This window comes from Dendropsophus ebraccatus, chromosome 3, assembly GCF_027789765.1.
Source record: "Dendropsophus ebraccatus isolate aDenEbr1 chromosome 3, aDenEbr1.pat, whole genome shotgun sequence".
Taxonomy (NCBI): domain Eukaryota; kingdom Metazoa; phylum Chordata; class Amphibia; order Anura; family Hylidae; genus Dendropsophus; species Dendropsophus ebraccatus.
In genome coordinates this window covers 150824332-150847357 of record NC_091456.1, presented here as the reverse complement: position 1 = coordinate 150847357, position 23026 = coordinate 150824332, and the positions used below count along the sequence as shown (strand labels likewise).

The 23026-nt window shown below is 43.1% G+C and overlaps 1 protein-coding gene across 2 annotated transcripts in view; it reads right to left on the bottom strand.

The window, feature by feature from the left end:
• The window catches only part of SLF1 (SMC5-SMC6 complex localization factor 1), a 66797-nt gene that overhangs the window by 14475 nt on the left and 29296 nt on the right, over positions 1-23026 (bottom strand). For both annotated transcript variants that reach the window (XM_069962925.1, XM_069962923.1), the window contains exons 8-15: positions 20794-20946; positions 17987-18153; positions 15373-15516; positions 14564-14726; positions 11573-11720; positions 9904-10049; positions 3349-3521; positions 966-1039 (exon numbers count right to left, since the gene is read on the bottom strand). In XM_069962925.1, the coding sequence (XP_069819026.1) occupies positions 966-1039; positions 3349-3521; positions 9904-10049; positions 11573-11720; positions 14564-14726; positions 15373-15516; positions 17987-18153; positions 20794-20946 (1168 nt within the window). The remainder of the gene's footprint in view (positions 1-965; positions 1040-3348; positions 3522-9903; positions 10050-11572; positions 11721-14563; positions 14727-15372; positions 15517-17986; positions 18154-20793; positions 20947-23026) is intronic.

Sequence of the window (23026 nt, the reverse complement as noted above, 5' to 3'; positions counted from 1 at the left end):
CACATTTAGTTTATATAAAAAGGTGTTACATATCGTACTGATGTGAGGAACATAGATAACATCTCAGTTTTACCATAGGGCGAACGGCGTAAATACGAAACTTCCTGAAATGAAAACAAATTCCTTTTTTTTCCAATTTGACAGTGCAAATGATTTTTTTCCAGTTTCGCAGCATATTTTATGGGAAAATAAAGTCTGTCATTGCAAAGTACAATTGGTGTTGCAAAAAAAAGGGCTCATATGGGTCTCTAGGTGAAAAAAATGCACGTGCTATGGACTTTTAAACATAAAGTAGCAAAAGCAAAAGCGCAAAAACGAAAATTGCCATTGACCTTAAGGGGTTAAAGGAGAAGTCCCACCAACTTTGAAATCTGCAGGCAGGAGGGGGTGGGTGTAAAAATAACAGGCAAGTTAACTCACCCATCCCCTGTGCCTCGTGTCCAGTTCGCCGCTGCCGGACGTCATCTTCTGCAGGAAACCAGATACATCATGTACCCGGCTCCTGCAGCAGCAACGTCATAGCCCGGCTGAGCGATTGCCTACTCAGCCAGTCAGTGACTAGGGCAGTGTCAGTCAGTGACTGGCTGGGCGGGCAATAACTCACCTGGGGTCGTAATGTTGCATCATGCAGAGCTTCAAGGGTCTGGCTGATGTGAACAGAACCTGGTGGCAGCGCTACCAGGCACGGGGAAGGCTGCCTTAACTTGTCTCTTATTTTCACATCCACCCCACCCCCCAACCTAAAGATTTCAGGTGGGACTTCTCCTTTAAGTCAGTCTGACTCTGCTCCTCGCTCTCGTCATAATCAACGATATCCCAAGGCAAGGCATCCCTTCATTTAACATAACATTGCATTAATATAAACTAGACAACCCATAAAAACATTAATGGCAAAAGCAAAAACAGTTTATTCACAACAAAATAAAATAATAAAAAATTAAAATTACAAGAACTCTATACGATACCTTTTACGTCTTGTCCGCTGCACGATTGTGTACTTACTGGAGACCCCTTGGTACAGCTTGACCGTCTTGACTTTCTGTTCAATGGAAGTACCAGTATATCAATCACCATTTTGTATTAAACATAAACATATCGAGCAGTTACAGGGATATAACACCATACATCAATGTAACGCCAACAACTGCCCATAGCAACCAAGCATGTTTCTAAATTGACATGATCCATCTAGAATCTAATTGCTAGAGCAAACTACTGTAGCTCTCCTCTGTAACGGAGGTTAGACATTGCCCAATACATGAACCTAACCTATGGAAAGCATATGTAAAAAATTGCATTGTTCTGGGTAAAAGTATGTAGACCGGAGGGGGTTAAACAATAAATTAACAAGTTTGACACGTAACCTGGGACCCTGCATTCACTTCAGTACTGAGAGCTGCCTAACATTTCTGTAGGATTGTTCTCACACAAACACACACCTGCAGGCATGGATATTAGTTTGGGGTCATGAAGGGTTCGGAGACAGGTTATATATCCTGGGAAGAATACTCTTTTTCCTGAGTAAAAGTCGTCCATCTGAATAGTTGCACACCTGTAAGCTATGACACCACCTTACAGCCTGCCTTCTGTCTGACGGATCAGCACTGATTTATTCTATTACTTGTCTTGCCTGAAGATCTTTATTAGAAAAGAAAGCAAACCCGTCGGACACATCTGCAGAGGGCAGCGGAGACCATATATACCGCCATGTGCACACACCTCCCTGCAGTGAGCACTAGATATTTACCGACTTAACATTGTGAATGGGTGAACATACCATACTTCCTTCTAAACCAAAATTATCCAGGAATACAAATATTGGTAGATTATTATAAAATTTACTCATTACCTATCCCAAAAATTTCAAAGCCACCTCTCCATTTCTTCACCAATAGCCTCATAAGGTTGCCGGGATTATTAGAAAAACCACACAGCTATTGGTAAGCGCATGGAGACATGGTTTTAGCTGTTCGCGGGGACCAGCTACTATATCTAACCTGATACTAGACGGCCTAAGAATGCAACATCTGTATAAAAGCTGGTACAGTCTTAAAGAAGCATTCCACATAATTTTTTTTATTCCTCCCCCCGCTGCCAGCTGGCACATACTTACCATTGATGATCAGTATCCCATGGCGTGGCTTCATTCCAGTCCTAGAGCACTATAGTGACCTCTAGCTAAGAGGGCCAGAAGTCAGGGTCTCCAATACATCTCTATGAGAGTGCTCTTATGGAGATGTATTGGAGACCATGACTTCCGGCCTTCAACAGCCCTGGAAAAAGAAGAGAGTCAGAAGAGCTGTGACGTCACCACAAGCGGGATCCGATCAGCACAGTAGGACCAGAATGAAGCTGTGCCGTGGAACACCGATCATCATCGGGAAGTATATGTGCAAGTCTGCAGCCGGGAGGGTGATAAAAAAAATTATGTGGAATGTGTCATTAAACAATCCAATCTAAGTCTATTTGACAATGATTGTAAATCTGGGCCAATCATTTATTTTAGCCTTAAATTTCTTTCATCACATTCGCTGAGGGTCAGGAGTTTAGATACGTGTGGTTAGTATTTGGCAGCACTATTTTTATATTGCCTAACTAGGGTTGTGCATAGCCTTCCACAAACTTCTCCCAAAAGGTGTCAAAACGTTGGCCCATTCATCCTTCGGAATTCGTGTACCGGAGTCAGGTTTGTAGGCCTCCTCTCTCACACATAGGCTTCCTGTATCTGAAATGAGGTCCCAGGAGCAAGACTTGCTGGCTCAACCAATCTCTGGCCGCAGTGGTGTCCTATCTCAGCCAGTGATTGTCCACCACTAATAATAATAATAATAATAATAATAATAATAATATTTATTTGTATAGCGCCATTCCAGATTCCATTTCACTGCCTATGGAACATCCGCACAGAGCAGGGTTCAACTTTTGACAATATTCGTACGTCCCAAAGAGAATTCTCTAAGGGTTGGACAAGCATGTGCACCGCCATTGCATCAATTTGAGAGACACCTTTCACTATACAAACGGATATACTATAACATAGATACTTATACAACTTGCATATTAGGATCATGTTCCCTGTAATTAGTCAACAAAGTGACAGATTCTTAGGAAACAATGTCATCCGCAGATAAGTGAACGCTGCGGCATGCCCTCACTAGATTTGCTGGCGCTTCCGGAGCAATTCATCAGAGACTACTGAGACGTGTTGTAGGTTAAACACAAAAAGGCTTTCTGACAGTCAGATTCATTTCCAGACAGCAACAAAGGTCAGACAAAGTTCAAGATATGTGTCAGGTCAGAAGCTGTCCCCCAAAGCAGAAAAATGGTGATGTTATAGGTATTACTTACGGCAGATCAAGCAGCACATCGCCTTGGTTTTGATTTTCAATATTTAGCATCAGTAAACCCATCCGATACTCCAGGCAAGTCCGCTGCCCTATTTTCCTTTTTCCTCCGAGTTTCTGGACTTCTTCATTGCCACATGCTGCCGCCTTCCATAACGCCGGGATGTATGTAGAGATCTGATGGCAGAAATATTATATGAAGACAAATTGACTAGAACAAAAGCAAAATGTATGGATAGCACAAAGCATTCAATTAGTATACAGATCCTAAAACACATCAAAGGCAGCTGAATGTATACCGGGCTGTGACTAATATTAATCATTTATATGTGCACCTACAATTACACAAACCTCAAACATCACTTTAAAAGACGCCAGGGAGTGCTGTGAATTTCACACAGGAAAAAGATCTATAATGGTCTCATGGTAAAATGGAACACGAGCCTGGACAACCCCAGGGGTATTAAAGGAACTAATTCACGCCACATAGCAGGGGCCCTAAAGCATTTGCCTGTCACCTTTTATTTTGGGAAAAAGACCAGTGACCCATTTGGAGATGTATTTTTTGATCAGTGTAGCAGCTATAGTCAGTCAGCAGCTAGACAGTATGCGTCATACCGTATTCATTGTTTCTATGACTTTTTACCGTCCTTGTTCATTTAATACACATACAATATACTGTATATAGAAAAATTCAGATATTTTTAAGGATATGCCTCTCTGAGGAAGAGAGTAATTTCTGAAAACAAAGACTTTTATTGACTTATGGATTGAAGAAAGGGCAACACCCGGCAGGAAATAAATCTTCCTCCAATAATCACATCCAAAGTAAATAGGAACAATGTTGGACGGCCCTGTCACTCTAGTAACATTGCAGGATGCTGAGGTTACTCGAGCAATAATGACATTAGATTGTACCTTCAGGGGATTCTCTCCCGCATCATTAGACATCAGGCTTGGAGAAGACAACCAGACACTGAGATACAGACAACCCTACAATGCCTGGCCAGTGTTGTGCATGGGTATCATTCTAATTAATAAGATACCCCTTAGGCCACAGGTGTCAAACTGCGGCCCTCCAGCTGCTGCAAAACTACAAGTCCCATCATGCTCGCTTTAGCTGTCCAGCTATGATGGAAATTGTGGTTTTGCAACAGCTGGAGGGTGGCAGCTTGACACCCCTGCCCTAGGTATTGAAAAATTTGCCTAAGAAAATGTTCCACCCAGCATGCAGTAGTGTCCTTCCACTCCCCATGTCAAATCAGGAGGGAAAGAATCCCTGGTGGAGCATGTTACAGGAGTTGTCCAATTTGTTCACAATTTAGAATTGGGAGTAAAGTAATGCTTACTAGAGATGAGTGAACCTCGAGCATGTTCGAGTCGATCCGAACCCGATCTTTCGGCATTTGATTAGCAGTGGCTGCTGAACTTGGATAAAGCCCTAAGGCTATGTGGAAATCATGGATATAGTCATTGGCTGTATCCATGTTTTCCAGACAACCTTAGAGCCTTATTTAAGTTCAGCAGCCCCCGCTAATCAAATACCGAACGTTCGGCGTTCGGATCGACTCGAACCCGAACCCGGTTTGCTCATCTCTAATGCTTTCTCAGGTCATCCTCAGCATGTCCGCTGCCGCTTCTCTGCTCCTCCCCAAAAGGATTTATTTAATTTCCCACAGAGATGACACAAAAGCCAACAACTGGCAACAACACTGTAGCAGTGGCATGTGTATATGGCTACAACATTGCTGCAGCACAGTAAACAGAGATGGCAGGGAGGAGCAGAGGATGTGGCAGGAATTTAACTGGGTTTTTTCTGTTCCCTCTGCCCCTGTCCGATAAAAAAAAAAAAAAAATCCCCTTGCCAAAATGGTGATAATAAAAATTTGTATGTAAGCTGCCTTCATTGTTAAAATGATTACATGTATAATGAAAAGGGCTTAAACTTTGTAATAAACTTTGGATTTTAATTCTGCAACATTTTAAGCACTGACTGTTGTCACAAAGTGGAAACATTGCTATTTACATCCAGGGGGGTGTATCTACTAAAGCTGTAACCAATCTGGGCAATGATCTGAGAGGCCGTCTCTATGGTTCTCCTCCACCACAGGAGCAGAATGATGAACATAAATGAGTTTTCCTGTCCGTTTTCCTGTGTCTGTTTGGAGTTTTTAGATACAACAAATAAAGACCAAAATAATTCCTTTTATAACACTGGACTTCCCTTCTTCATATGCACAGTTCAGGTCAGTGTCCGCTGCCAGCCCATGCGAGAGGACCAGGGGAGGGCTGGATTTTTATCTGTTTGCTATTTCACTTACACCACTATAATGTACCAGGACAGTAGAAGGATCTGGACTCCTGATGTACTTAGCTCACAGAATAATAGTTCTGTACAAAACAAATTATCCACTGTGGGAAGATATTAGAGTCTTAAAGGAGAAGTCCGGCCAAAAGTATTTTTTTAATATGTTATTACTTATGTAATGTTAGACAAATTTCTAATGTACATTGATTATGGGAAATGCACATATACTGCTATTTCCCTTAATTTTTTAGATCATGGAGTGTAAGAATTCTCTCAGAAACTGAGACGTCACGACGAAGGGTGTAATTCCTAAGGAGTGTCCAGAAGGGGGCGCACTATATATAGAAGTCAATGAGTACCATCTATATATAGTGCGCCCCTGCTGGACACTCTATTGATTCAATGGATGTGTATGTAAAACTGTTATGTACAGTATGTTTTGATTGCATACATTTATGGAATACTTTGGGGAGCAAGTGTCCTTGCTCCCCAAAGTATCCCATAAATGTATTCAATAAATACATTTGGAGGGCACAGAGCAGGGAGGGAGAGAGGTGCCTGTGCATCTACCTCCCCCCTCCCCCATCTATCTGCATAGTATGAGCAGATAATGGGGGAGTAGTACCTGTGCTATCCCCATCACATCGCTGCCCGCGCCGCTCCTCACACTATCCCGCCGCTCTCTGCAGTTACATACCGTCTCCCGGTCGGCACTGCATGCTGGCCGCGTCAGCCCTCCCCCACCCCGCAGGGAGCACGGCGCTCTCGGTGCTTCGTGTCCCCGGCCGGCATGCAGTGCGAACCAGGAGGCGGTATGTGGGAGCATAGGGCGGCGTCGGTGAGCGGCGGGATAGTTAGAAATTGGAAGCTGGGAGGCAGGGGAGCGGAGAAGGGGGCATGATGAAGCCCTTGTGAAGAGCAGCTGTGCATCGGCAGCGTAATGGGGATAGCACAGGTACTACTCCCCCATCCTCTGCTCATACTATGAGCAGAGGATGGGAGGAGTAGTACTGTGTATATGTGCCCAGCACCGAGCAGGAAGGGAGGGGGAGGTAGATGCACAGGCACCTCTCTCCCTCCCTGCTCTTTGCCCTCCAAATGTATTCATTGAATACATTTATGGGATACTTTGGGGAGCAAGGACACATCTTTACATACACATCCATTGATTCAATAGAGTGTCCAGCAGGGGCACACTATATAAAGAAGTCAATGGAACTCATTGACTTCTATATATATATAGTGCGCCCCCTGCTGGACACTCCTTAGGAACTGCACCCTTCGTCGTGACGTCACGGCTTCTGAGAGAATTCTAAGGCTGCATTCCCACGTCAGGATCACGGACGTGGAATGCATGTACCGGAGTCCCCCGCACCCGGACAGCATCTGTAATTAGATGCTGGGAGCGGGGGAGACTGTATTCATAAGCGCCGCGCTGTAGTAACAGCACCGCGCGGCTGATTCATTACAGCGCGGCGCTTATGAATACAGTCTCCCCCGCTCCCAGCATCTAATTACAGATGCTGTCCGGGCGCGGGGGGACTCCGGTACACGCATTCCACGTCCGTGATCACGGAACGTGGGAATGCAGCCAAACACTCCATGATCTAATAAATTAAGGGAAATAGCAGTATATGTGCATTTCCCATAATTAATGTACATTAGAACGTTGTCTAACTTTCCATAAGTAATAACAGATTAAAAAATACTTTTGGCCGGACTTCTCCTTTAAAGGGGTTGGTCACTTTACAGTAATATTGGTAAGTGTACAGTATTAGTAAGTGTACTTACTGTATATACTGACAGCAGCTCCCTGTGTACCTCATAGAGCTAAAATCAGACTCCCCTCCTCCAGACTGTGCTGTCCTGCTCTGTGTAATTCTGTCCATAAGATGGCTGACATGAAGGAGCATGTGACCGTGCCCCGCCCCAGTGTCCACCATAGGCATATACAGGCTCAGTAGGGGACACTGGGGGGCGGGGCATGTCACATGCTCCCCCATGTCAGCCATCTTATGAACAGAATAACGACAGAACAGGGCGGCTCAGCCTGGAAGGTGGTGGTGGTGTGTTGGGACGGGGGGGAATGATTTTATCTCTTTGAGGTGCGCAGGGAGCTGCTGTCAGTATATACAGTGAGTACAGTTACTAATACTATACACTGAACAACTTTGCTATAAAGTGGCCAACCCCTTTAAGGATTTACAGACTGTATGGTAAGAAAAACGTTACCACTCACTGACAGCAGGCAGAGGTCTGAAAAGTAGAGAGAATAAATGTTTCACTATACAATGAACAATGTTTATTTACATAAAGACAGAAATCTCCTTTAACAATGGGGCCTCCAATAATCAATTCTGACAAGTTGTCAAAGGCGCCCTAAATATATAACCACGATCAGTGTAAGGAAGGGGGCATGGAGATCAGAACAGGGAAATAGCTGCTCTTGATATATTTTTACATCCACAAACTTAATAAAATAATGATGTGATATGTATGTATTATAAATGTTTCACTGATCTGTGGACAATATCCAGCATTTAAAAACTCATCACTTTCTCTCAGTATTAAAGGTTAACTATGTGAAGTGAACTGTGAAGATGCCAGGACAGCTTGAGGCATAATAAATGCCTGCTCGCCAGGCTCCGCTATGGTAAATGGAGCTCAGCATTTAGAGGTGATTAGGGGGTTGGAGTGGCCGGCCACAGTGGACCCGATCCCCCGACTTGATGGAAACATTAGGAAACAGGATTAATGTCAAGACAAGACAAGACCTCTGGGCTGAGTACTGGGGTCACAAAGGCTTCCTGTAGTGTCTATAAGAATTCCTCATAATGATCCTATCATTTTCACATTGATAATTATTGGCCATTATAGTTCTTTGTCAGCCGCATTGACTGATAATGAATCCTCTGTCCAGCTAAAGCTTTAGAATCAATGTTTGTATAGTGATTTCTAGTGAGTCTAAAGCTAAACCTTGGGCATTTGACAGCAATTTATATATTTTCTTTATTTTTAAAGAGAAAAGATGTTCAATCAATCTACAAGCGCGGGGGGAGAGGGGGAGAGTGAGAGAGAGAAGGCTTACTATAATCTTTTACTTGCTTTACTGCTGCTGTTTCTTTTCTCTCTGCTAATATTACACATTGCAAGTGCATCAGTAATTCCTTCTCCTCCACATGCTATCTACAGTAGTGTACAGTGAAAATCTACCCCCCCAGCACAGTACAGTACAGCCCGTTCAGTGCTTACAGTGCAATGCTTGCTGTGTTGCTGTTTCTTTCCTTTTTGTTCACAAGGCACCTTGCAAACCGAGTGCATCACTAATCCCTTCTCCCCCTGCATGTCATCTATTGTAATGTACTGGATAAATCACCAGCCCAGCAGGGCTTAAGAAGCCTATTTACTGCACTTTCCCCAGCATTATGTCATTGTATTGCAGAGAGGAGTATGATGTGCTGTCCTGTTAGTATCTAAACAAGTCAGGGAAAGGAAGAACAAGTCTGTTTACTACTGGCCAGGCCTGCATTGGTCCCACCCACTGAAATAGAGATAATGAAAAACAGCTGTGCACCATGCAGGGGAGTATCATGGATTTAAAAGAAGCATCAAGAGCGCTAAATTGAGCTTGTTGCCAATCTGCAGAGTTAATGTGATAAAACCATGCAGGTTTTATGACAGGTATACTTTAAAGTGACAGTGTACCCACAATCTGACCCCCCCCCCCCAAACACTTGTACCGTCACATAGCTGCTTTTAATCCAAGATCAGTCCTGGGGTTTGTTCAGCAGGTGATGCAGTTATTGTCCTAAAAAACAACTTTTACACTTGCAGCCCTGTGCCAAATTGGTCTGGCTTAGAGTGTCTATGCCCCAGGCTTGCGATACCTCTCCGTCCCTCCTCCCCACCCTCTTCATCATTAGGAATGCCCCGAGAACAATTTCTCCTATTCATCACTTGTCTGAACACTGCACATGAGCAGGATCGTTAAGGCCCATGTGCAGTGTTAAGACAGGTGATGATTAGGAAAAATCCTGCCCAGGGGCGTACCTAATGATGGAGGGAGGGGAGGGAGGGGAGAGGGGGGGGAGGTTTGTCAGGCTGTGGGTACAGAGTTGCTATAAGCAAAACCTTGTACTGTGAATTGTATATACCAGCAGACCAGCTCTGGAGCAATAAGCAAAAAGTATTGGCATTAGGTACTAATGGGTTACCTCTAATTGTAGAATGAGAAATGTGACTAATACTTACCAGTTTCTCTAAAGATAAAGGCTCAGGAGACATTTTGATGCCGCTCTCTGCATAAAAATTCTTAAAAGTCGCCTCTGCAAGTAACATCTGAATCCACCGAGAAGGAATGGAATCAATGAACTGCCTTTTTTCATCTATTGTAAAATCTATAACAAAAACATCATGGCTTAATTTAGAGGGTAAGTACGGTTTACTAGGCAAAATCCAAACACACCAATATTCCTATTACCACATTTCTCGCAACATCAGTGTGTGATTAAAAGGGTTTTTGCCACAAATTACTAAATAATTTAGTGAGAACGGTGCCTGGATTCCCCTTGTTCTGTAAATCATGGCTCCTCTATTGGTATTCCACTGATCACATTTTGCCACTGGTAAAATCGACAGTGGATTACAGTAGAAGGGATGCGTATCAGATCTGTAAACTATCCCCCAAAAGCCATGGAAATTTTATAATATGTAAATATCAGTTTCCGTTATAGATTCCAACTGCAAATTTCACTTTCAATGATGTGAATCTACAGTGGAAACATAAAGGGCATATTCACACGAACGGACTCGCAGCGAGATTCTCGCTGCGAGTCCGGCAGGTCCTGGTAGTTCCCACACACTATATACTCGCTGCGGTCTGAACGACCGCAGCGAGTATGTAATTCTGCCACCCTTAACCCCTTCTGCTCCCGCCCGGCTCCCCCGCTGTAAGCATGTCAGGGACTGTCCAGAGCAGTAGTAAATCCCCATAGAAAACCTCTCCTGCTCTCCAGACTGGTAAGAATACACCACTTTCTTCAGAATATACAGCAGCTGATAAGTACTGAAAGACTGAAGATTTTTTTTTGATAGTAATAAACTACAAATCTCTGGCACGAGTTTTGAAAGACAAAAAAACATGGGTGAACAACCCCTTTAAGTAAAGCACATTAAACATACATTTGATGGATATTTATATCATACAGAGATCTACAGGAAAAAAATAATACTGCATCTGATCCCTGCCTAAAAGTGTATGGCAGCCTTCCGACTGCCCACTGAAAGATGATTGTTGGAGCAATACTACCATGCAGGGCCCCAAACAGCAATGTCTACCAAACTGTCACAGTTGATCTAATTTATCAGCAGAAAAAACACACCCTTAGCCCATAGCAGCCAATCAGAGCCTATGTTTAATTTGAGCAGCTGTACTGCGATTGGTTGCCGTTTCTTGCAGTCACTGATCTCCCTTAAAGGGAACCAATCAGCCCAATTGGACTGATATGGTTCCCTGGAGTGCTGTATAAAGCTCCTGAGCAGCCCGCAGCTCGAGCTGTATACCAGCAGGCAAATGCAGGGAGGTAGCCATCTGGGGGGCTCTGTGCCCTCTGCCTGTAATGGGCCTCTCTGCCTGTCAATCCTCCCCTCCGAGAGTGCTGACAGGCAGAGAGCGAAGACTAGTGACGAGGGGGGGGGGGGGGGGGAAAGCTTCCCAGATGACTACCTCCCCGCCTCTGCCTGCTGCGCGAATAAAACTTGTTTTACTCCCGTATAAAGCTCTTGCAGCAGCCGCGGTCGGTACGTGCTTCAGGCTTCTCAGGAGCTTTATACAGCGCTCCAGGGAACCATATCAGCCCAATTGGGCTGATTGGTTCCCTTGAATTGTAGGCATCTAAATAAAGAGTAAAATTTCCAATACCTTCACATGAAAGACAGATGTAGGATATATAGTCACCGGCCACTTGACGCAGCAAGTTTTTGTTCAGATAGAAGCCAAGTAAGATCCAATATTCCACAACATCAGCAAACATCCACGTTATGTGTGCCGCTATCTCTTGGGATAATGCCTTTTACAAACATAAAACATTCAAGTCAATTTCCAAAAAACTGAACATTAAACATTCAAGTATAATGACAACTAGCAAATGCACTTGTGCCACCTAGAACAAAACGAGAAATAAACAATAGGGCCATAATCCCATCTATTTCACACTACCTAATCACTTGGACAGGGACACAGTTTTTGTAAGGTGGCCGCTTGATGCCACCACAATCAGGATGGGACTGAAGTGTAGGCTGAAAAGAACGTCCATTGGTAATGAAATCAATACATTTGCACTGATTTCATTACAACACCACCCCTATTGTATACACACAGTATACGCTATGACCGTTGTTGGACTGCAGCCGCAGAAAATAATGAACATGTATATTTTCTACCGCGGCAGTTCGGCGAACAGCGGCCATAGAAAATAGCTGTGCACACAGTGTAAAGTACAGTTACCTGCCATACTTCATATTGTGCCTGCAATTGAAACAGAAATAAAATATTGATCACGCAAGACAGTGTCCGTTGTTTGACACTGCTAACAACGGTGGTGTCAAACAATGACCCCTGTTAACATAGCCTTAGGCTGCCTTTACAGAAAGAAGGTAGAGATGAGTGAACTTTGAAACAAATCTGGTCTAATTAAAAAAAAAAAAATCAGACTAGTCCAAATTGATCTTTTGGGGACTTGCTTTGGATGAATTCAGTGCAAGAACAGGGACTCCTGTCAAAAGACAGGAGTACCTGCTCCTGTACACTAAACATTCAAATTTAATACGAACTGGAGAGAATGGAACGGCTGCACATCCCATCTATGGCTGATACTAATGCCGCTAGGCCTATATTAAAAATCAACACCAGAGTGTCTGTATATGAATTGATCAAGCCATATTGCCCCGTGTACCACCGCAGGGTTGCAGGGCCGTTCCATGGCCTCCCTTCCCTGACTGTGCACGCCTGCGGGGGTGGTGGTCGCTGACTGGCACAGTGTGGACTTAGTGTAGGGACCCATGTGTATCAGATACCTGCACGCGGTACATGGGGGCAGTGTGGCTTGATCAATTCACATACAGAATTCTGATGTTGTTAATGCAGCCGAGAGGTACAAGTATCAGCCATAGGTGTGAGGTGCAGCACTCTTTTTCTTCCCTGAACCGTATTTTGTTTCTCTCTTTTCTCCGTGTTTTGCACTCCTCCTGGTGAGACCCACATGACCGCAATTAGCAGGAGACACCTGAGTGCTCATGGTTTTAATCCCTCCTGTCTGTCCCATTCTATCTTTGATAGCTATGGTGAGTGCAATACCTTATCCAGACTTGTGCTGTGTGGGGGCAGCTTCCTCCGCCGGTGGTGCTGGCTGGGTTTTGGTGTGGCATTTTTGGGTCTGGTCCTGTGGCATGGGGGTTGCAGGGCCGTTCCATGGCCTCCCTTCCCTGACTGTGCACGCCTGCGGGGGTGGTGGTCGCTGACCGGCACAGTGTGGACTTAGTGTAGGGACCCATGTGTATCAGATACTTGCACGCGGTACATGGGGCAGTGTGGCTTGATCAATTCACATACAGAATTCTGATGTTGTTAATGCAGCCGAGAGGTACAAGTATCAGCCATAGGTGTGAGGTGCAGCACTCTTTTTCTTCCCTGAACCGTATTCAAATTTAATGGCAAAGGCATATAGCATCCGGCCCGATGAGTGTGTCAGGCTGCTTTGTTCTCACCTGAGAGGTGAGGCACACAGTGTATGTCTAATGTACAAAAGCAGGGGATCTGGCCAAATTGTTAATGATTGTAATTACGGAGAAGGCAAGCTTTACTTGTGAATGAGTTAAGACAATAACATATATTTAACACATATTGAAAGTTTTAATTTTACTAAAAAATGGCTAAATTAGAAAAGTGGCAGAGGGCCATTTAATAAACCTGAGCTGGAGTTGGCCTGCACTGCCTCGTGCATTCAGCACCTGATATCCATTCCCATTGCTACCAACTGCTATTGTCTCATCTTGGTTCACCTTACTTACCCCCGTGACATTTGATCTTTCACTCGTTTTTAAAGGATCACAATGTTAAGTAGCGGAGCAGCTGACATCAGGCATCTGGCCAGATACCACAGCTAAAAACAATGCCTGTGCCAATACCATTAATAACCCGACTTAAATTGACAGGATCATTACAGGGATAGTTGGAATGATAACCTCTGACAGTCCCACATGGCCTGTAAATTTGGCCATCGTCAATCGCTCTGACAACCTGGCAATGATCTGGCTGCAAACTGGATATTATCTCCGTTTCCCATTATTCCTCTGAAGCAAAACTTTGAAACCCCCAGTCAACAATGACTAGAAAAGCCAAGAGAGTTAAAGGGGTTGTCCAACAAAAATCTTTTTCTTTCAAATCAACTGGTGTCAGAAAGTTATATAGTTTTGTAATTAACTTCTATTAAAAAAAAATCTCAAGTCTTCTTATTAGCTCCTATATATCATGGAGGAAATGTTATTTTATTTTCAGTCTGACACAGTGCTCTCTGCTGACATCTCTGGCCGAGACAGGTACTTTGTCTTGGTTTTCTATGAATCCCCATAGAAAACCTCTCCTGCTCTGGACAGTTCCTGTCTCGGCCAGAGATGTCAGCAGAGAGCACTGTGTCAGACTGAAAATAAACCAACATTTCCAGCATGATATATAGGAGCTAATAAGTATGGGAAGACTTAATATTTTTAAATAAAAGTAAATTACAAATTTATATAACTTTCTGACACCAGTTGATTTGAAAGAAAAAAGATTTTCGCTGGATAACCCCTTTAACACCATTGTGCTACCATATAACCCCTTTATGGTGTATTATAACCTAATTGTAATACTTACATTATTCTCATGATGCATCTTCTTTGAACACATTACTACAAGATCAGTCAATGCACTGATATTCTTGGTTAAGAAGACCATTGTTCTGGTTTCAGGCCAAAATATTTCAACAGTAAAGGAGGGAAAGAGTGTTTTGCGGGAAAAGTCCACCTGTTTCCAAAGTCTAAAATAAAAATGAGAAAGGTGAATGTTAGAAACGATAATGGGTCAGCAGTGGCTGGATTATATCATGTTTAGCTGCTGTATGTCCTGCAGGAAGTGGAGTTTTTCCAGTCTGAAACAGTGCTCTCTGCTGACATCTCTGTCTGTGACAGGAACTGTCCAGAGTAGTAGCATATCCCCATAGAAAACCTCTCATGCTCTGGACAGTTCCTGTCATGGACAGAGGTGGCAGTAGAGAGCACCGTGACAGCCTTGAAAGGATACACCACTTCTGCAGGACATACAGTACTTTGTTTTTGAAGCAGAAGTAATTTACATATCTGTAAAACCTTTTTTTTACAGAGTACCCCTTTACATGTGAATTACTAACTTGAAAAGTTATCCCCTTTCCGCAGCATAGAGGATATCAAGTTGATCTGTGGGGGTTTAAATGCAGGGATCCACAGTGATCACAAGAATGGTGAATACCTGCCCCCCCCCCCCCCCCCCCCAATAAATGAATAAGGAATAACGTAAAGCTGCGGATACGACATTGCTAACATAGCTTACTTATCGCTATGCAAGTCATTATCACTATTACAATAAACTACAAATTCAATAAAAACATAAATATAACCTTATCTATAAAAAAAAGGTTATATACTCACTTTTTGCTCAACGCAGTTGCTTCTTCTTGTATTACATTTGACAGAATTTTTAGCATTGTTGCAACAATGATTTTCTTTTTACGATCATCAATTTTCAAATCAGATGTGTCATGACATATGGAGAACCTGTCCTCTACAAAACACCTACAAAGAGGAGGGGAGACCGCAATGAAAACGACAAATGTTTTTGCATCTTCTAGATGCACAATGAACAAACATATGACATTTGTGTATTGCACCTTGTACTGTTACCAGGGGGAGTATTAGCTCATGCTTGTTATACCGCAGGGGTCCCCAACTGGCAGACTGCGGTCCGAACGCGGACCGCGGAGGCCAGCTGTCCGGACCCCGGCTGCAGCTCAGTATACCTGTATACTGAGCTGCGCTGCTCCCCTTTGCACAGTAACTATGAGTGTTCGTAACAAGCGCTTATAGTTACTGTACAGCAGCAGCACTGGCAGAGAGGGAGCTATTGACCGCGGCAGTGCGGTCACAAGAGTCAAGAGAAGAGGAGATGCCCCAAACCCAGGTGAGTATAAGTGTTTGTTTTTTTATGTTATATACTATATGGGAGGGGAGCACAGGAGGCTATATATTTCTAGGGAGCACACAGAGGGGGTCTTTATAAACGGGGGGAGCACACAGGGGGTGTATATACTACTGAGGGAGCACACAGGGGGTCTATATACTACTGAGGAACACAAAGCGGGTGGCTATATACTACAGGGAAGCGCACAGGGCTATATACTACTGGGGGAGAGCACAGGGGGCTATATACTACTGGGGGAGTGCACAGGGGGGCTATATACTACTCTGGGAGCGCACAGGGGTGCTTTATACTACTGGGGGAGCGGATAGAGGGGCTATATATTACTGAGAGAGCACACGTGGGGCTATATACTACTGAGAGAGCACACAGTGGGGCTATATGGGAGGGGGAGCACACAGGAGGTCTATATACTACTGGGGAACACAAAGCGGACAGCTATATATTACTGAGGGAGCGCACATGGGGGCTATATACTACTGGAGGAGCGCACAGGGGGGTTATATACTACTCTAGCAGCGCACAGGGGTGCTATAGACTACTGAGGGAGCGCACAGAGGGGCTATATACTACTGAGTGTGCAAACAGGGGGCTATATACTACTGCCAGTTTTCCCACTAATAAGCATCAATTCTGTATGTAAATAGTTCAACAACGTTTGTGAAACGTTAACAAAACAACACATTTACTACTGATGTTCAGTTTGGACCTTAACCTGACAATAGATCCCGGTAAGTGGACCTTCACTAAAAAGTTGTTGAGTACCCCTGTTATACCGTATAGCAAGGGTAGGGAATCCTGGCTCTCTAGCTGTTGCAAAACTATAACTCCCATCATGCCTGGACAGTCAACGCTTTAGCCGTATAGTATTTTATCACCTCTGCAGGATTCAGCAATAGCAATAGCATGGCATGACTGTAATAACAACTAAAGCTATGACACAGGCGTAAATAGAAAAGTGTAGAAAGGAGTCTAGAAAAATTCTTCATTTGTAAACAACTATTTAAGGGGTATTCCGATGAGGAAATTCTTTGGGGCATTCAATCCACATACACAACGCAGTTTAGTGAGGAGGCACGCAGTGATCAGGAGAAGAAAGCGGGTACACGTTCTGACGTCCGATGCTGGTGCAGAAAAAAGTTGAGTTCAAGTGGAAATAGGTCAGGAAAGCATATCTGTCATTTAGTGAGGGAACAAATATGCTTTTTATAGCTGGAGTAATACTTCAAAAGGGGTTATCCAGCGCTACAAAAACATGGCCACTTTTCCCCCTACTGTTGCCTTCAGTTCAGGTGCGGTTTGCAATTAAGCTCCATTTATTTCAATGGAACTGAGTTTCAAAACCCCACCAAAACTGTAGACAACAGTAGGGGGAAAGTGGCCATGTTTTTGTAGCGCTGGATAACACCTTTAAGCAAACAACACCAGAAAGGCCATAATGCATGGTAAACCCAGCAGATCCGAATAATCTGAAATATCTAATAATCAAATGAAAAGAATACCTGCAAAATGCATGCTTGACACCTATAAAAATACGCTCACATGGTTTATAAATTAAAGGGGTTGTTCACCAATATTTCTTTCTTTCAAATCAACCGGTGCAAAAAAGTACCAAAGATTTGTAATTTACATCTATTAAAAAAAATCTCAAGTCTTCCAGTACTTATCAGCTGCTGTATGTGCTGTCTGAAGTGGTGTATTCTCTGCAGTCTGACACAGTGGTCTCTGCTGCCACGTCTGTCCATATCATGAACTGTCCAGAGGAAGAGTAAATGCCTGTAGAAAACCTCTCCTGCAGGACATACAGCAGCTGATAAGTACTGGAAAACATATGATTTTTATAGAATGGAAGTAAATTACAAATCTCTACCACTTTCTGTCACTTGTTGATTTTGGAGAATAACCCCTTTAATGTCATTTGCCCCATGAATGCCCTCTGTTGCTACTGTATACAGAGGTTAAGCCCAGGCTAGAGCCCCTAAATAGCAAAGCAATTTCTCTTCCATATGCTACCATTTCAGAAGTTATAACAACAAAAATGCTATTAACGGTGCAAATGCTTCTTACCTTATAAGCATTCTGATGAAAGACCACGTCCCCTTCTTGCAAACTGGACACTGAAAAACCTCAAGGTAGTACTGTACCATATGGGTGGAATCCCATGGAGGGTGATAACGCAAAAGGTTGAAAAATATATCTGAAAACTGACCTAAGTTCTTGATATCTACATTCCCCTAAAAGAGAATAAAATAAAAAATTAAAGAGACAAAGTATAATACATCAGTGTCAGCAGCAACCATGTGAGCTACAAAGCATATGTTCTTAAATGCAAATGACCCCATTACACCCAATCTATGTGAAGTCCATGACATTGCTCTCATACACAGTAATGAATACTATGCTACAAGTAAATATAGCCACCATTATATCGCCATATACCATCACCTAGCTCTTCATAGACCTTGAACTACATATAAAATAGCATTGTTGTCAGGGGGAACAGTGCTACAAGACCAACCAGGATTATTAAACACTAAGCTTTTGTGGCTGAACTACAGAAGTAATGAATTACGGATTTCACATAGTAAAATTAAAAGTAAGAGGCAATTCGGCCGTCAGTTGCTGACTTAAAGGGGTATTCCGCTCAAACATAACTTTTCATTTGTTGCTGCCCATGGTGAGACTAATAATTCCTTCCATACTTGTTATTATCTATTCAGTCTCCTTTCCCCAGTTCTCAGCTGCTGCTTTCTGCTGAAGATACAAAAATCTGTGTGTGAGCTTTTCTCTCCAACTTGTTTAAATCAGCCATCTTGGAAGGGAAGGAGAGACAGGGAGAAAAGCTGACAGACAGGTTTTTGTGTCTTCGGTAGAAAGCAGCAGCTGAGAATTGGGGAAAGGATACCGAATAGATAAGGAAAAGTATGGAATGAACGGTAGTCTCAACTTAAGGCCCTGCACACTTAAAGGACAAGTGCCATGAAAAACTTTTTCCCAGTAATTGAAGCACATTACAAAGTTATATAACTGTGTAATTTGCTTCAATCACCTATCTGCCTCCCTTCCCTGTCTTTCCCCCCCTCCACCAGGAAGTGTCCTAACTCACACAGACCTAATGACTGTCGTCACCGTCACCAGGCAGCTCCTTCTTGTGAGGATGAGTCATCAGCAGGAGGGCTGCTCTAGGTCCTGTTACAGCAGCCCCCCCTTTCCAGTCCAAGTGATGGCTTGCAGTTGTTCAGCCAATGGGAGCTGAGCAAGCTGTGTCACCTGACAAGGCAGGGGAGGTGGGAGTCGGGTGTAACAGGAGAAGGAGCTCAGAGAAGAGCTTGGTGATGGTGACGACAGTAATTAGGTCTGTGTGAGTTAGGACACTTCCTGGTGGGGGGTGGAGGGGGGAAAAGACAGGAAAGAGAGGCAGATAGGTGATTGAAGCATATTACAGAGTTATATAACTTTGTAATGTGCTTCAATTACTGGGAAAAATTTTTTCATGGCACTTGTCCTTTAAGGCCCTATTACACAAAATAATTATTGCCCGTACTTGGCAGATTACTGGCCGTTCCAGCCCATAACCACTTGGCGTAATAGCTCATGCTGAAAGACAACAATCAGCCGACATGCACATGTCGGCTGATCGTGGTCTTTCAGCATGATGGATTAAAACAACAACAATAGTGACGCTCTGCTGGCCATTGCTCCGTGCAATAGGGGCAGCGGCAGCAGACTACAGCTCTCTTCTATGGATGTAAATTTAAAGATTGTCAGGGCAGCCTGTCCCAGTTCCCGGCAGCCCTCCTGCTATTGTGAGCACCGACAGCAAGCGGGGAACGAGCAGCAAGGGAGTGCTAACCTGACAAGCTGGCGCTTGCTCTCTCCTAATCCATTAAAAATCTTTAAATGGCCATATTTATTACAATGGCTCGGGCTGTTTGACAAATTTGAGGCCTATTTAGACAATATACTCCCAGGTTATACTCAGGTTACTTTAAAGCAGGTCAGCTGCCAAAATTGTGGAATTCTTTGGCGTATTTAGGCCTTTCCCAAAAATTCATGTTTTTTATTGTGCGAGTCTTAAAAGATGTTGAAGGTGTTCTTTGGTGTTGTTTGAGTTCTTGCACTTTTAGGCTATGTTCACACTACGTAAAAGTACGGCCGGTTTTTGCCATAGGCAACAACGGCTGTACTTTGTATGGGGTGGAACACTGCCTATTCTTGTATGGGATCCCGGCCGGAGCGTATACACATCGTATACGCTCCGGCCGGGATCCCATGTCAGTTTTCTGCGGCTGCAATTCAGTGAATTGCGGCTGCAGAAACCCATGTCAGTTCACACAATGAAGCAAGCAGCTGCGGCCGCTTGCTTCATTGTGCGCTATGGGAAGTTCTGATGCAGGCGTGCAGTGATGCGCCCACATCAGAACACTGCGGCTGGAAAGATCATCCGGCCGGTACTTAAGTGCCGGCCGGGATGATCTTTGCAGAGACTGGCCGTTCCGCGACCCGGCCAGGTCACGGAACGGCCGGTCTCTTATGCAGTGTGCACATAGCCTTACAATATTAACTATGCCCCAATGAGTGTAACCTGCATATCTTGGGTCTTTTCCTATCCCTTGACACAATTTCAGTGTGATGCATTTTAGGCTTAATAGTTGTCTAGAATATATGGGATGCTAGCAAAATCCAAGGAAGAACACCAGAAGCTGCCTCACCCCTTGGGTCCTCCAAATCAAAGTCCAGGACCCCAAGAAGCTGAACACTAACTTTACCCTCAACAAAAACATACACAAGGACTACATCAGGATTTTGTAGTGAGTGAACATTTCTGAACATATACAGAGAGTGTGCAGGGAAAGTTATATGAAGCATTTTACCTCTATGAAGTGCCTGAGCAACGACACAAAAAAATACCGAGGAAGGGCTGAAGGAAGAATGCGTCTCATCTCCTCTAAGGATTCTGTAAAGAAGTGTCCTTCAATAAGCATCTCGATCCTCTTCAGACGTCTTCTGCTAATGTCACTTATTAACTACAAATATTAATGGGCTTGGTGAATAACACAGCAATGAAATAAAACCAAGACTTGCAAGGCTGCATGAAGTGGAAATATGATGCATGTTCTGACACTTGGAAGCAAGAAGCAGTGACTATGGCAGGCAGCTCTACTGACTAGCAAACTCTACATGAGGACTTAAAGTGTCCCTGTCGTTATAACTTTCAAAATTTAAATCAACAGTATATGTGAAATAAAGCAAGTCTGCAACATACATTCATAATTTTTCTTTGTTGCTATCATGCTTTTTTGTTTGCAACAAACATTCATAATTTTTCTTTGTTGCTATCATTCATAATTATTTTGTTGCTGAACTTACCAGAAATCCAGGTCCAGTCCCCTGAAGGGAGATTTTCTGACTTGTGTTGGTTGAAGAAACACAGACTAAATACAGGAATTCTGGCCAGTACAGAGAGTCACGGCTCAATGTGTCCATCAGTCACATGACTGCCTTCTCTCTATGAGCGCTCAGATGTCTTGGGAAACATGGGACTTCCTGTTTTCTGACTGTTTCCTGTTTCTTGAGGGGAAAAAAAGCCATAAAACAGGAAGTGCCGTGTTTTCCATGATAACTAAAAAATAAAATAATAAATGTATATGGCAAACTTGCTTTATATCACATCTACTAATTAATACTAATAATTAAAATCTAATTATTTAGATTTTGAAAGTTATGATGACATTGACACTTATATATTACACCTTTGTATGCTCAGCTTTCCTCCATGCTCTTATGTTTCCTACCAGGCTACAAACCTGCTACAGTATAATATGTGCATTGCATGACATTCATCATGTACACTATACATGCATCACATCATTCAAAGCAATAAAGACATTTTGGATAACAATTGACAGTATTACAAACATTTCAAAGTATAATAAGGTATTTTTATAGTGTATGTCCACTTTAAGGCCTCACATAGGGTCTATTAAAGAGGTTATGGAGTATTAGAAAAGATTGTTTACTTTATTCCAGATACAGCATCACTCTTGTCCTCAGTTGGTGTGCGGTATTGCAGCTCAGTTCTATTGAAGTGAATGGATCCATGTTGTAATACCCTGCACAACCTGTGGTGCTGTTTTTAGAAGAAAGATTCTAATCTTGTATTTCCCAATGAAAAGGGGGTTCTTGAGTGGGCAATTCTCCCTCTATGATGTTTATCACGGTATATGCGCAGGGCCTATTTACACTCTACAAGTTCTTTAAAAGGAATTCTAATTCTTTGTCAATGAAACCAGCAACCTCTCCAAGAATAATAGTTGTATTTTCAAATATAATGCTATACAGCCCAAACTAGAATTCTCTATAAATATCTTACAAGCGGAAGCTACAGCTACTGATAATTCTCCATATCAAAATATAATCCAAACCGCTTTGTAAAGAAAAAAGTCTTTGGAGGATGACCATATAATAGTAAAACTCTTGCACTTTAACACTCTGTACAAAGGTTAGTCAAAGGCTTAGCTTATCTATGAAGACTCTCTCCGACAGCTTTGAGGAGCTAACACCACTCAGTCAGTCTTATCTTCCTGCCTTTAATTCCTTATAATGAAGTCAATGATCAATGCTGGGCTGTATGCGGGCTACAGAAATGGCGCGCCTCGTGCAGGAGGCAATCAAGGGTTTAAGGCAAATTATTACCTGCAGAAAATTCCTCCTTGTATGGCAGGAAACGGTAAATCACCTCCAGTAAAAGCTATCTAGTCATCAGTCAATTACTGCTAAATGGGAGACTGAATATATCCGCAGTATTTGAAGATATGGGCTAAATGTTTCACAATGAAACTTTCTAAAAGTTTTGTACTATAGTCAGAGGTGGCTGTGCGAAGGAGGTTATAATCCAGACAATATAAAAAAAAAAAAAAATAAGTCTTGCTAATATGCGAACATGTGACGATATGGCCCACTCAATACTGAGAAGGCACCCTCTAAGGACTCATCCACACATCAGTTTTTACTTCTGGGACCTCAGAAATCTGGATCAGTGATTTCCTGGAGAAACAATCAGAGATAAACTTCTTCAAAAATGGATAGTAGGGTAATAAAGTAGCT